We start from the raw sequence: 14,775 nt of genomic DNA, 5'->3' as shown, positions 1-14,775 counted from the left end.
GCTGTCACTGGGGGGAAGTCTCCCCTGGAGACTATGAATTGTGGGAGCTGGCTGCTGCCTGGGGGGAGCAAGTGCCCCTTGAGCCAAGTACCCCGTACCCCACCACCAAAAAAGATTTTCAGGCGCCATGTCAGCTGGCCATTCAACCTCCCAAATACCAAACCACCTCACAATGGCAATGAAATTTGGCAAGCCCCATCCCCCCCTGTTGGCAATGTCTATGTAGTGAAGGGGGAAGCCAAAAATCTTTTTTCCTATCCTTTTCTATCCTCTTTCTTCTAACTTAGGGAAGAGTGGGTAGAGGGCTAGTTGAGAATACAGATTGTGCACAGAAGCAGTATAATGGACTGGGAAGCCAAAAGCCCTCCCTCGCCAAATATATTTTTTTCCCCAAAACCTTTACTATCTACTCTTTCTTCATGGTTTTCATTCTTCTTGTATTATTTTCAGGGATCAGATGCAATGAAGGGAGGGGAGACAGATGGTGGAGGACCAGTTGAGAACAGGGACTGTGCACAGACACTGTATAATGAACCTAGAACCCAAAAAACCCTACCCCCAGCAAATCTCTTTTTTCAAAACTTTTACTATCTACTCTTCCTTCATGCTTTTCATTGTCCCTGTATTATTTTCAGGATCACATGTAATCAAGGGGCAGGGACAGTCAGTGGAGGGTCAGTTGAGAAGATAAAATCTTTCATAATTCAGTTACAACTACAGTTTTAAAAAGCAATTCAGTTAGAGGTTTCTGTGCATTTGGTGATCTTTGCTGATGCACTCATTTTCCTTCCTTCCATGTGGAAAAATGGATGTTTGCTTACCACAGGAGCGGAATGAGGGCAATGCAGTGTGGGAAGAGGATGTCAAAGACCAACAACCACTTGTGGAGCATTTTTTTTCTTTGCTGCACGAACAAAAATACCCAGAATGCTAGGGGGGTGAGGGAGCTGTGGGATAGGTTCCCACAATGCACTGCTGCAGCAGTCGATGCTTGCCAGTTGAGTGTGGCAGCAATAAGTCAACCTTGTGAGGAGCACATGGGGAGGTGAGGATAGTTAAATTTGAATTTATAAAATCAGCACTACAAAATTGATATTAATACACGTGAATTTATCTTGTAGTGTACACACAGTCTGAGAGTATAATGCTTAATCTACATTTAAAAGTCAGGTTGCCAGAGTGACATTGATCCAGGCTGTGAAAAGAACATATCTCCTGACTGACGCAGAGGTGGACAGGGCCAGCTGTGATGTTACCGCAGTCTGGACACAGGTTGATAAAAGAACATTTCAAGTTCTCTAACTTTCTTCAGAGCGAAGGTGTTAGTAACACAATAAAAACACCTTCCATTTACATGGCTTGGTTATGCCTATGTTCCTCTGTATTTGTAGTCCCCAAGCTGTAGAGCAGGGTTGTAGAACCTCTGGCCTATTTGACAGTGTTAGCTGCTGGAAAGCCACCAGACACTTTGTTTACCTGAGCATCTGCAGGCATGGACAGTCACACCCGCACTGGCCACAGTTGACTAGTCCCAGACAATGGAAGCTGTGGGAAGCAGTGTGGACCAACCACAACTTCCCACACCTCCCATGGGCCATTAATGGCAGACTGTGGCCACTGGAGCTGTGAGTGACCATCCCTATGGATGCTCAGATAAAGTATCTAATGGCACACCAGAGTTGCCTCACTTCTGCTGTACCCAGAGCCTTTTGGACTGAATGGGCTTTCCATGGATAAATGCAGTATCCCAGTAGACTGGTTAATCACAACATTAATCTTATTTTAAAAGAAAAATAATAATTAATGACCATGGTGAGCAACATTTTAAAAATTAAAATTAAATTAAAAATTCAAATGAGGCAATAAGCCCTAGTGCATTTAATCCTAGATTTTTTCCTCCATCAACTTTATCCTTTGTAAATGCATGTCGTTTGATGAAGGTATCTGAATTGAGTATTATGTTAGAATTCCTTAAAAAAAAAATGTGTCCAAAAAGATATAAACATCTTAAGCTGCAGGCTCAGGCCAGGAGAAAACACAAAAACTGTATTTTGCATGGTCCTTCCTTGATACTTTGGAGAACACACAGATTGCTGATGTGATATGTTATTGTTTCCTCCTATAGCCTGTTCAGTACTTGAAAGAAAAATGCTAATTCAGCCTAAACAAAAGCCTTTTCTGCCTCTAAAAGTAGTAAGAAGAGTTATTGATTAACTGATCCAAATGGATGCAATTAGTCATTCTTCTGAGATTATATGCTAAATATTCTGAAGAAACTAAGTTTGACCTGATCTTTCTCCAGTGATTGTTTATAAACAGTATTCCCTTCCAATGTGCTAGTCAATGCTATGAGACATCTATTATCTGACTTTAATACAGATATAAGTTTATTAATTAAATTTACAGTTCTCTTTACTTTGAAATTTGGGGTACTTTTTGTCTATGGTATTCCAAGATTTTTGTTTCTGAATTATCTTTTGTTTGTTTTTGTGTCTCAGTCTTGTGTCTTCCCTCATTGTCTTTCCTCAATTCAAATACTTTGCTTGTTTTCAATTTTCATTCTTCTACTCTTTTCTCTGGCATTTTTTTTCCTTTTTATTTTCCATTATTTGCGTTTTGGTCAGCTTCCCTTTATTCTTCATTTTTGTTAGTCATTCTTTTCCTTTTTCTTTCTTTACCTTTCTTCCCCAATTTATTTTTGTTTGGTCTTTTCTGTTTTTCCTCTTCTTGTGCCACCCATTACTCTGCTGGAAGTGAAGAGAGTGCCAGTGAGTTCATTCTTCCAGAACAATTAACCCCCCCCCAGAGAAACCTCTTTTGCTTTGATCTGTGGACTCACTTGTCTGCTTTGTGTCTCTGTTCATATGGGTTACAATTCTATCTACTGGCTATAAATCATGAGGGTGACAGGAGAAAAATGTTGCAGCATTTTCTGTTATTTGTGCTTGTACTTTCTGAATCATCTGATTTCACAGTATTTTCAAGAAAGTTTTATGTTATAAATGGGGCATAATTTAGAGAAAGAGGAATCACTCAAATACAGCATTTTTTCTTGTGGGCAGTGATGGAATGAAGGAACATAAATACTATAAGAAAATGAAGGTCCATTTTAAGCTTTACCTAACAAATTATTTGGAAATCTTTGCAGTTGTATCTTAAAAATATACTCAGATAGTGATCGGATTATTATACGTCTCAACTTTTTTGTCTTTTAATGTCACTGACGGATTAAACTGACTGTCCATATAGAATACAGTGATTACAATTTACAATGTTCATGTCTTTGGTATTTATTGTAATATCATTCATTGTAATGGAACTTATTTGACCTAAAGGTGGATGGGATTTGTAGTTTCTGTATGTATTGTAGATGTGTATATGCCTTCTAGCGGGAGTTTAACACTCCGTTCTCTCCAGGGACTATTGCTGATTAGAATGTGAAAAACTGTGCCTTGCTTACCTCGGTGCCTCTTGATAGTGGACCCAACAGCCACTTGGTTAGCCAGCCTCTGTTTTGTATATGCACCTACTTTAAAGTAAAATTCAGATTTGTACTTTCAGCTTTAATAGATGGTCAGTGATCTGATTTTGACATGCGAACACTGGTGTGCAAAAGTTTGAAGGCACTCAAAATAAAAGATGGCAGAACTTGTTCCCCTCGCTATGTGCAGGTGAGTTCTTCATTGGAGTGCATGCCTCAACTCAGGAGCAAGTTCTGCAAGTGGCAGAAAAACATAAGGCATAGAAGAGAGAGAAGTGCATATACAGGGGTGATGGTTTTTAGACACTTTTGTTGCAAGCACAGGATGCAGATCCAAGAGTATCTGCAGAGCAGCAAGAATAAGTGAATAAAAAGGAAGCATCACAGTTCTTCAAAGGACAGACTGATGTAGGACACAGGTCCAATTCCAGGTTGGTAGTGTTCATGGAGCAGGTGCAGATGGTGGACCTCTGTTTCAGGGACCAAAAAACAGGGAAGCTTTTGTCAGAGATGGTGATTGACATGGTCGTAGGAAAGGCTTACTACGCGATGGCACTGGTGACCTGGGAGATATTGTAGCCTGTTCTTTTCTTTCTGAGTCTGGCACTTTCATTTAAATCAACCCCTGAGCCACCTCAAATGTTTTCAGGATATGTAAGAGTTGAGTGTATTGGCCATGACAGTCCAGGGAGCAATAGTGGATGAGATTCAAATGCACCACCCTGGTCATTGGCCTCAGAGACCAAGTCTGAGGCAGACTCCAACCAATCAAGAAGATTCAGCAGTAGATCAAGATCCAGGTGACACCACCAGCCTTCCTCAGGACAGTGGGCACAGATATGGAACCCACCATAGGCCTTCTGGACCCTGGCTTATCATCAGGTCAGGGTACATACCAAGGTCCTAAAGCCAGATCATCTTCAGTTGCATCAGAGCCAGAGTTTACCCAAACCTCCCAGGCTCAAGGGACACTACATTTGTCATCAACACCTTCTCTGTTCAGTGGTATAGCCATTGCTCCAGTTATTGTTACAGACCTTGGCTTTTTATTTGTTTCCCTAGCTAATGAAGCTATTCACAAGCCATTACACAGAACAAAAGGCAGTTTAACATCAGTAGCTGCAGAATGACAATGGAATGTATACTGGGAAGCTGCAAAACTACATGGTGCTGTCTTTATGGCTGTTTTAGAAGCTGCAGATCAAAACTTGCCTCAGATAACAGCTGTTGGTTTTATTTTGCACAGTATTTGTGAGAGCAAGGAAGAAAGTGTTACTGATGAGTGTGAGGTGGAGGTACAGAGACTTGCTGAACAAGAAGAGCAATGATTAAGGCATCCACTGGAAAGTGTAGATCATCAGGTTAATGCTGTTAGAGATGCCTTTTATTCTTATTTGGAATTGGGTGCTTGAAGATGTGTGGTTCTTATCTATGTTTGGGCAATGAGAGAGTTGAATTGTGAGCCTTGGCTTTTTTGGGTGGTAAAAGTGGCATGCTGTTGCACTCTTTGTCTTGATCTTATGATGTTATGCTTTTGTAAACCATATTACCTGGGAACATTTGTACTTATTCTGTGTACTGTGCCTGCATTTGTAGACTCTTCCATTTTTAAATGTTTGTTTTCTGGAATATATCCTAGAATGTAATGGCCAAGAATGAAATACATTACAAGTTGTGCTAACAATAGTAAAAAACAGATTGAAATTGAACTTTAAAAAGTTCAAAATTCATGGATAGTGTGGTGGACAGTGGGAAGGAGGGAGGCAATTCCTGTTTACAGAGGAGTGAACATCTTGCATTTACTTCTTATCCTTCTGCCTGCTGATATTGAGTGCTAGTTAATGGTGCCAAGTGGATTGGATAGTTTGAATATGCCCAGCTTCAGCATGATGGTCCTCTCACTGCCTTGTGCTTGTGCTGGGGCAGGGAACAGATGCCAGGGCTACAGCTGGGATTATCTGCTCGTGTTCCCAATATCCTGTATCATTCAGGGCCTCAGAACATGACAATTGCCTAGCTGGTCCAGTTGCCATTTTGAAAATGTGTTAGGTGGGGAGAAATTAAGGTAACAGCTTTGGAGTGGGTGATTGGGCCAAAAACTCTAAAAGGCCACAGGTTATACCTGCCCAAAATGACAGAAGCCATAGGGCACCTGGAAAAGAAATTTAGTGCAGCAGTGTACTAACAAAATTGAAGGTTACTTACATGCCTTGGTAGGCTCCGTAGGGTCTTCTTTCTGTGTCCAAAACTGGGAATTGGACTGGCTTCCTTCATGACCATTATTTGGGTCCCACATTCTGAAGAGATCCTGGCTGTTGGGAAGGTATTTTTATTGTCCTCCTCCTCCTCATCCCCCAGTTTGCACTCTTGCATTGAGTCTCTGCCAGGTTGTTGGGCTCTAGCTAAAAATGCCTGTCTACATCCCTAATAAATGAACAGATCAAATGGCCAACAATGGATCGTCTGTCATCCTTTCTGTCTTTGTATGTTTGCCTTAGTTGTTTGGTTTTTATGAAAAGTTAATTTGCACTAAGCTTAGTACACTTAGAAAACAGGACTCCAGAATTTGCACGACATAGGGGAAATGTGTTCTTTAATGGTTTGGGTCACATGCACGTAGACCAAAGCATCCATGCAGACAGGTTTGACAGAATTCAATTTTTGTGTTTTATAAATCTGACAGATAATACCCATTTTATGTTAGAATTCTTTAAATTTTTTTATCCATTTAAGCTTGTATGGTTGTGAGAAATTAAGGGAGTCAGACAATTTTATTTAGTGATTGTAGATGTTGAGAAGCCAAAAGTTAGTTTTATGTGCATTAAAAAACAAAATGTCAACATTCATGGTAAAGATTCTTAAATCAAACCATAAGTTCTCGAGCAGTATTTTTCTGACTTTGCCTATCTGTAAATTTTGATTATCAGTGGAAATATTTTGTTGTAGGTTTGTGTGTGTATGATGAAATATGGAGTTACAAGCATTTACAAATAAAAATTTAACCCTTCCTAAATTATTTATGAATGAGAAAGTACAGTCAATTTAAAGTGGAACAAAAGAACTGATGCATTCCCTGTTTACTCTTAAAAGATGTGATCCTGTACATTGCATTTTCTGAGCTTACTTGTAGGATTTTTCATTGTAGCTGTGTCTACACGTGCACAATAATTCAAAAGAAGTGGCCCTTTTCCCAAAGAGCAGGAGGAGCGTCCACACATGTAAACCTGTCTTTCGAAAGAACGGGGTACAGATTTTGAAATCTGAACCCCCATCCCATATCAGGAAGATGGCTCCCTTTTGAAATACTAAATTGAAAGAATACACATGTAGATGCTCCACAGTCCGCTCTTTCGAAATACAGGTCCGCCATGGCGCCAGTCAGCTGGAGCATGGGGCTCTATGGTCCCCGCATTCAGCTGCCTTAAAGCTGCATGCATGCGGGAAGCCTGTGGCAGGAAGCTGAGAGCACGCTAGGAGCAGCCTCCCCACGTGCTCCAGCTGCATGCTCCAGCACCAGCGTGGCCAGAAGCCAGCCCCCGCTACCCCCTGAGCCCTCCCAGGGCTCCCATGGGGAGAAAAAAAAGGGCCACCTCCTCGACGGAGTGGGAGCTGTGGGACTTCTTCGGCCTCTGGAAGGATGAGGAGGTCCTGCACCACATGGGGGTCAAGCAGTGTAATGCCACTGCCTTTGGCTGCCTGGCGCAGGGCCTCCACACCAGGGGCCACCCGGAGCGTACTGCGGACCAGGTACACTCCAAGGTAAAAGAGCTGCACCAGGGCTACGCCCAGGCCAGGGACCAGGCCAGACAATCCAGGGCAGCTCCAGCGACATGCCCCTTCTACAGGGAGCTCCGGGGTATCCTTGGGCCCCAAGAGACCTCCCCTCCCCCGGCATTCCTGGACACCTCAGCCAAGGGGCTGCAGCTGGAGGAGGAGGAGGAGGAGAGCAGCCCGGACTGGGGACCCAGGAAGGCAAGGGGACCACCAAGAGGTCAAGTGAGGAGGGGGACCTCACCATTGTCATCCCTTCCCACTCCTCCAGCCGGGAGACCAGGAGCCAGACATCCCCGGATGTCGCCGAGGGACCCTCTGGTATGTACAGGGAAGAGCACGCACTTGCTCCACAGGGTGGGGGTGATGCAACAGCTAGTCGCCCGCATACAGGACTGGTGTTCCCGGGCTGCGCATAGGCCACCCCCCACATGAGATGCAGCACCCCGTGGTGGTGCACCAGCAATGCCCAGCACCTGCCCTCAGTGAACAGTGCTGCAAGCTGCATGGGGGGTGGCAGCCGGACAGCGCCTGAGGCCCACATACCACAGGCCGGGAAGGGCTACCTACAGGAGAGACTCCTGGATGTAACCCCAGGCTGGGAGGCCCAGCCCGTGGGGGGGGTGTCGATGCCCCCTGGTGGGGAGTCAGTGTCCTCTGTGGGGACGGGGGCCCCATGGGGTGGGCCACAGCCTGGTCCCCTCCATCTGGGGCGCATTACTGACATGCTCTCCTCTCCACACAGCCACACCATCCGTGGGCTGGGAGAGCCCTGCACCATCCCTCGTCCCTGAAAGCCTGCCTGCAGTCCTCAGAGGTGCCCGGACAGTACCCCAGGCCGTTCGCTGTCAGGGCCATGGCTGGAGGATCCCCCACTGGGCCAAGGAGGATCTAGCCAGCCAGCACCAGGCTGAGGTGGCCGAGCAACACCTGCAGCTTGCCCAGGCCGACATGGACTGGAGGAGGGCAGCCTGGGAGAGGCTGATGACCACCCTGGAGGGCATTGGCCACGCCCTCCGGGACCATATGGCTAGTGTTGCCTGCCGCCTGGCCCCCCCGGCAGCTCCCCCTGCTGAGCCTGCCCCCACCCAGCCTGCACCCTCCGCCCCCACCAGGTCCACTCAACACCAATACCTGCCACTGCTACCCGCACCCTCTCCTCCCTGCCGGGGACCCCACACCCGGGGAGGCAGGGGCTCCAGGGGCCAACAGGGCTCGCGGCCCAACACCCGTGCCCCAGAATAAGTGCCTCGCCCCCCCCTCCAATTTAGGTTCCCCCGTCCACCTCCAAGTTAGGTTCCCCCCTATACATAGTTACCAACAAAACAAAAAGCAGTCAAAGCAGCTAGTTAAAGACTAGCAAAATAGTTTATTAGGTGAGCTTTCGTGGGACAGACCCAATATTGAGTCTGTTCTGGTCTGGCTATGGTCTGAAGAAGTGGGTCTGTCCCACGAAAGCTCACCTAATAAACTATTTTGCTAGTCGTTAAAGTGCTACTTGACTGCTTTTTGTTTTGATAGTGTATAGACTAGCACGACTTCCTCTCTGTTACTATAGCTACCAACAGAAAGAGTTAGATAAATGTTTCTTTTATTGTTCACCACTCTGTGCTGTGCTTCTCAGGGGGGACGATGGGTGATGGATGTGTGGGTGCGGTGCGGGTGGGGGTGGGGGTGGCGGGGACAGGTGGTGGCAGATGTATGTGGGGTGGGTTTGCATGCGGGTCAGAAGTGGCCGTTGGCAAAGGCCTGCCTGAGGACCTGCCGGATGTGGTGGCCGTCCCGGTGGGCCTGGCGGATGGGGTTGGCGCCCAGCTGCTCATAGCCGGCACCAGCCGGAGGGCCCCACCCCCCAGGGACATAGGCATCCCCTTTCCCTCCATGACATTGTGGAGGATGCAACAAGCGCCCACCACCTGGGGCGTGTTGAGGACCCCAGCCTCCAGCTGTGTGAGGAGGCACCTTCACCGCCCCTTTAGGCGCCCGAAGGCCCCCTCCATGACATTGTGGGTGTGGTTTAGGCGCTGACTGGAATGCCTCCCGGGTGAGGTAAAGGTGTCCTGTGTACGGCCTCATGCGCCACGGCTGCAGGGGGTGCGCCACATCTGCTGCCATGCAGAGCGTCATAGTGACGTCCTCCGCCACCGGGATCTCGCACTGGGGAACCAAAGTGCCAGCCCCCATGTGCTGGCAGAGGCCGGAGTTCCAGAAGACCTGGGCATCGTGGATGCAGCTGGCCCAGCCCACATAGAGGTCGGTGAACTGGCCCCTCGTGTCCACCAGGGCCTGAAGCAACACCTTTCTGTTGATGTACTGTCCAGCTTTGTGTGGCGGGGCGCAGATGGGGATGTGCGTGCCATTCAAAGCGCCAATGCAGTTCGGAAAGCCCAGGTCCTGGAAGCCAGCAATGTTGTTGTCTATATCCTCCAGGCAGATGCCCTATGGAGCAGCATCGTGTTGATGGCTCTGACAACCTGCAGGAGAGGAAGGGGGGCGTGCTCTAGTGCAGGTGTGGTGGCCGTCTTCCCCTACCTCGGGCCCATTCTGCCCCCCCATCCAGCCCCTGCCCCATCTGGCCCCTTGGAGTGGAGGGTTCCCCCTGCCCTAGCTCCACCCTCCCACCCAGCCTTACCTTACCTCACCTCCCCTCACCTCCCCTCCATAAGTACAGCCCCGGCGGTGGCCTTGCCCCACCCCCAAACTGCTGACCCATGGAGCGGTAGGAGTCTGGGGTGGCCAGCTTCCACGTGGCGATTACGACCCATTTCTCCAGGGTGGGGGTTGGCCACATCCAGCTGTCCTGGTGCTGGAGTGCAGGGGCGAGCCAGTGGCAGATCTCATCGAAGGTGCGGAACTTCCACAGCCACCTTTCCTCGCCCCACTCCCCTAGCACCACGCATTCCCACCAGTTGGTGCTGCTGGGGTGAGTCCAGAGGCATCAGGGCACCTGGGGGCGGGGAGCCCTGCGGCCCCAGGGGGGACCGCCCAGCCACTCAATGAGATTGGGGGCACCTGCAGTGATGGTGCACAGCAGTGCGTCCATGATGAGGGCGTCCTCCTGCAGGAGCTGTTGCTAGGCCTCCATGGTGGGCACGAGTGGGCTCTGCCAGGCTGGGAAAGGCTGGGTAGCGCTCGACTCGTGTGGAGGGGAGGACTGAGGGAGGCGCCCTTTAAAGGAGGCAGCTGCCTGTGGCCCCAGAAGGGCTTGTCAGCCATGGGACCCCATCCGGGGCGTTTTCTTCCTCCCTTCTTTCGAAAGAGGCCTAGGAACTGTGTGGACGCTCTCTTTCGAAAGACCGCGGCCACACTTCGAAAGAGCGGATTGAAGTGCCGATCCGAAAAATGGAGGCGGGTGCTCCCTTTCGACGGCTGCTATTTCGACCGCCAAACTTCGATTTTCACCCTTTCAGAAGGGCGCTTACATGTAGACACAGCTTGTGAAAATAGAAATAGGCCTGCAATCATGCTGACCATAGCCACAAAAAAAGGAAGGTCTAAAGTGACTAATAAAAAAACACACGCCCAGTTTCTGGGAGTGAATAAATGCTGGTAAATCCAATTTTCATAATACAGGAACAAACCCATGACAAAAAGTTTCCATTGGTAATCAATCTGATTTGGGAAGGTTTATCAAATAAAAATAGGCCAAAAGAATTCTGTACTAGACATAAAAGTCAATCTGATTACTGTCGAGTTTAAATATTTTGATAAAAACAGTTCTCCTGAGATATAAAGTAGCAATAAACCTATTTTTTCATTTTGACCATCTCACAACAGTATATTGTATCGTAATTACAATTTTTACTATCTCTTCTTTCATTTGGCAAATTTGAACTATGATTTGTTTTAGGATGTCACATGTACTTCAGTTTGAGGACAGAAGCAGAAAAGTGAAAGATGCAAGCATGCAGGATGAAGATACTTTTGAAATCTATGATCCTCGAAATCCTGTAAATAAGAGGAGAAGAGAACAAAGCAAAAGGATAATGCGGGAGAAAAAAGAAAGGAGATGAAATGAATGTAAAGCGATCCAGAGCTGGTTTGCAAAGTGTAATGAAGTATTGACCCTTTAATAGCTGTGTTTCCTAAAACTAGTATGAAAAGGAATCTCTCAAGAATCTGTTGTCTGATTTTGAAATACAGCTTACATGTTTTATGAAATGTGCAGTAAAATAAGCAAGTGCTGTCAGTGTAGAATCCAAGCTCTCTAAACATTTTTAAAATGTTAATAAATATTTAATAGTTTTGGAGTGGTTTTGGTCACTATTTACATACATATCTCACAGACCTGGAAGGGACCTCACAAGGCCATCGAATCAAGCCCCCTGCTGGGATCGGGCAATATCCAGATTTTGTTTTTAAACTATTTGCCCCAGATCCCTAAATGGCCTCCTCAAGGACTGAGCTCCCAACCCTGCATTTACATGGCCAATGCTCAGACCACTGAGCTATAGTAATTAAATACTGAAAATAGTATAATCAGAAGTTATGTTTTCAAGACAGTGAATAAAAGCTATTTGCCAAAATGAAGACATTAAAGAATGAAGGAAAAAACATGCTGTACAGACTTTTTAAGATTAAATTTTTAAATATGGTAGGATTAAATCCATTCACAGATGATTAATTTTTTTGTTTTGTTAAGCAACTGTGTTCTTCATCAACATCATATCGGAAAATTCAGAAGATATGTTTAAAAATCCAGACTCCCAGCACAGAGTGTACAATGTTCTCAGCTCTCTTGAAACACAATCAAAATTTAATTTGAGGGTGTGGTTAAATTTTCTTCATCTTGAGAAACATATCCAAAAAATTACTTGGAAAGACATGATAATCTACAAGTTTGGAAATGTTATTTCACTAGCTTGAGACCACTTTAGAATCCAAATTTAAATAGCAATTAATATGGGGAAAAAAAGAACAATTTAAATCACATGTTTAAAAGAAGCTTGAGTCCTAGAATGAGAGGTTATTACAAAGTACCTGTCCTCTAATTTCATCTTCACTACTGATTTGTCAGTATCATGGGTTTATTTATGTTGAGATACAGAAACTGCAAACCTCATCCCAGACTTTTAATTAAAGCCTTTTTACATCTAGTATGACGTGACCTTAAAGTCACCAGAGGAATCTAAAAAGTTAAATAACTAATACATCATGCAGATTTCTCTGGAGTATAATGGAAGTGTGTACAAAACAAAAGTATAGCTGAAATGCCCAGCACTGTAGCATTTTTGGTTGCATAAATTTATAAGCAACATATACATACAGTAAGGCAGTTAATAAAAAAACTAAATAAGTGGACACGAAGGTCAATAAAAACAGTATATGAGTGTTTTGCTGCTGTCATTTTTAGAACAAGTTCAGTAGGGTATGGTGTCCTTATCAAACCACCACTACCAACTTTCTTGAGAGGGTCTGACGTGTGAGGTACATAAACCTGTCTTGGCATGTTAATGTGGTTCAAATGACAGAAGTTAGCTTAATGCAGAATATTGCTTAAATGTGCTACGCAATCTCTGAGATAAGAAGAAAAAAAAAACTTGGTGTGAAACAAGTTCCTGGAGAAAGCTGTCAATGTCCTCCTTTTGTTCAGAGTGAATGATATACTGGCAGGGTGTAGCAGAGTTAAAAGGGGTTACATTCTTAATGCTGTCATTCACCAAAAAAGTGCGTCAAAGTTCTTTGTGATCTGCTTTAGAATCAGTTAATAATTTTATGATGGGCTGTCATTACTATTTACTAAAAAAGCCGAGAACAATTTTCCATCCACAGTTGCACACTGAGTCACGTCTATTTATTTATTGCTTTCCTAGGAGAAACAATATAAAGTTTTAGAAAAATAATTTGTAAAAATGCTTATCAACTCCTCTCATTCCACGGGGGAAATGACTAAGATGATGCTTACTAATGCAGTGAGCACTGTAAATTATAAATTAAATATTTACATTATTGAAATAAGTAAGTATGTTTAATACTTATTTAAATTGTTTATGCACATTTGATTCAGTTGGCAGCACTTACATTACAGTGCTTAAGTGAAATCAGTTTCATTGGCCTTTCTCATGTCCCAATTTGTGTACGGTCAAATCCTTGGAATGAAGGGGCAAGTTATATCTTAAGATGGGAATAAAATGGGCATACACACAACCATTTTAGAGAACAAGAAGTCTTGTGGTACCTTAGAGACTAACAGATATTTTGGAGCATAAGCTTTCATGGGCAAAGACCCACTTGATCAGACGCATGGGGGGGGATTCAGAGGAGTTTTTAAAGAGTGGGGTCCCAGTAAGAGGGAGGGCCAGAGCTGACAAGGTGTATTCAGCAAGGTGGTAATGGCCCAGTGTCAACAATACTTAGCAAAAGAAGAAAAAACAAGTTAGCTCAGACAGGGGGATGTGAGCCTTTGTCAGAGTCTAATGGGAGATATTAGCACCCAGAGCAGAGAAACTGCCTCTGTAAGCTGCGATCCACTCCCAGTCTCTGTTTAATCCATGGTTAACGGAGTCAAATTTGCAAATAAATTGCAGCTCGGAGATTTCTCCCTCCATTTGATTTTTGAAATTTTTTTGTTTCAGGACTGTCACGCTTAAATCTGCCACTGAATGTCCAGGGAGATTGAAGTGTTACCCCCACAGGCTTCTGTAAATTACTGTTCCTGACATCTGATTTATGTCCATTTGTTCCTTTACGGAGAGACTGTCCAGTCTGGCCAATGTAAATTGCAGTGGGGCATTGCTGGCACATGATGGCATATATTATACTAGTAGACGTACAGGTAAAGGAGCCCGTGATGGTATAGTTGGTTTTAGGTCTTGGGATGATGTGTCTGGTGTAGATATGTGAGCAGAGGTAGCAGCGATGACAGTTGCAGGGGCTGGTTCCAGGCCTAGAGTCATTGGTTTGTGATTTGTAGTGGCTGGTGAGGACAGGCCTGCCTCCCAAGGTCTGTGAGAGCGAAAGATCATTGTTTCTGTTAGTCTGTAAGGTGCCACAAGACTTCTTGTTGTTCTCGAAGCTACAGCCTAACACAGCTACCTCACTGATACAGCCATCTTAGTTTATCGTAGTTGACAACGGCTAGAGTTCCTGCAGACTATGACTCTAAACATTAAATAGCAAAAAGCAAAAACAAAAAATGAGAGAAGTCACTGTGGGACAACTGTATGTACTTGCAAAGGTTGAAACTAATTCCTCAGCGTAACTATTCTGTATGGCAAACTATATGGGAGGAAGAGCACATGCTAACATCCCACATTGAGACAGCTGCAATACTGAAGAGACTATTACCCCCCATAACCATGTAAATCCTTAGCTTCTGTTGCTTTGTCTATTCCCCCTACTAGCTGTTGAGGTCTTGTATAAATTAAGATAAAAAAATGTGATAGTAGAGTCTGTTACATTATACATTCGAGGAACAATTTTTAAAATCTAATGTAATGAAGACACTCCACTTTTAATATGTATTAAACTGCTCTGGGCTTTCCAGTTCACTTTGACAATTTTTAAATTTGAGCAGTTATTTC

General features: G+C 45.0%; 1 protein-coding gene across 1 annotated transcript in view; it reads left to right on the top strand.

Annotated features, from left to right (window-relative positions):
- The window catches only part of CWC27 (CWC27 spliceosome associated cyclophilin), a 164,855-nt gene extending 153,358 nt beyond the window's left edge, over nucleotides 1-11,497 (top strand). Inside the window, exon 14 of the mRNA XM_074995517.1 lies at nucleotides 11,103-11,497. Within this exon, the coding sequence (XP_074851618.1) occupies nucleotides 11,103-11,265 (163 nt within the window). The 3' untranslated portion in view covers nucleotides 11,266-11,497. The remainder of the gene's footprint in view (nucleotides 1-11,102) is intronic.
- The last annotated feature ends 3,278 nt before the right edge of the window (nucleotides 11,498-14,775 follow it).

This window comes from Carettochelys insculpta, chromosome 5, assembly GCF_033958435.1.
Source record: "Carettochelys insculpta isolate YL-2023 chromosome 5, ASM3395843v1, whole genome shotgun sequence".
Classification (NCBI taxonomy): Eukaryota; Metazoa; Chordata; order Testudines; family Carettochelyidae; genus Carettochelys; species Carettochelys insculpta.
This window is presented reverse-complemented; position numbering and strand designations above follow the sequence as displayed.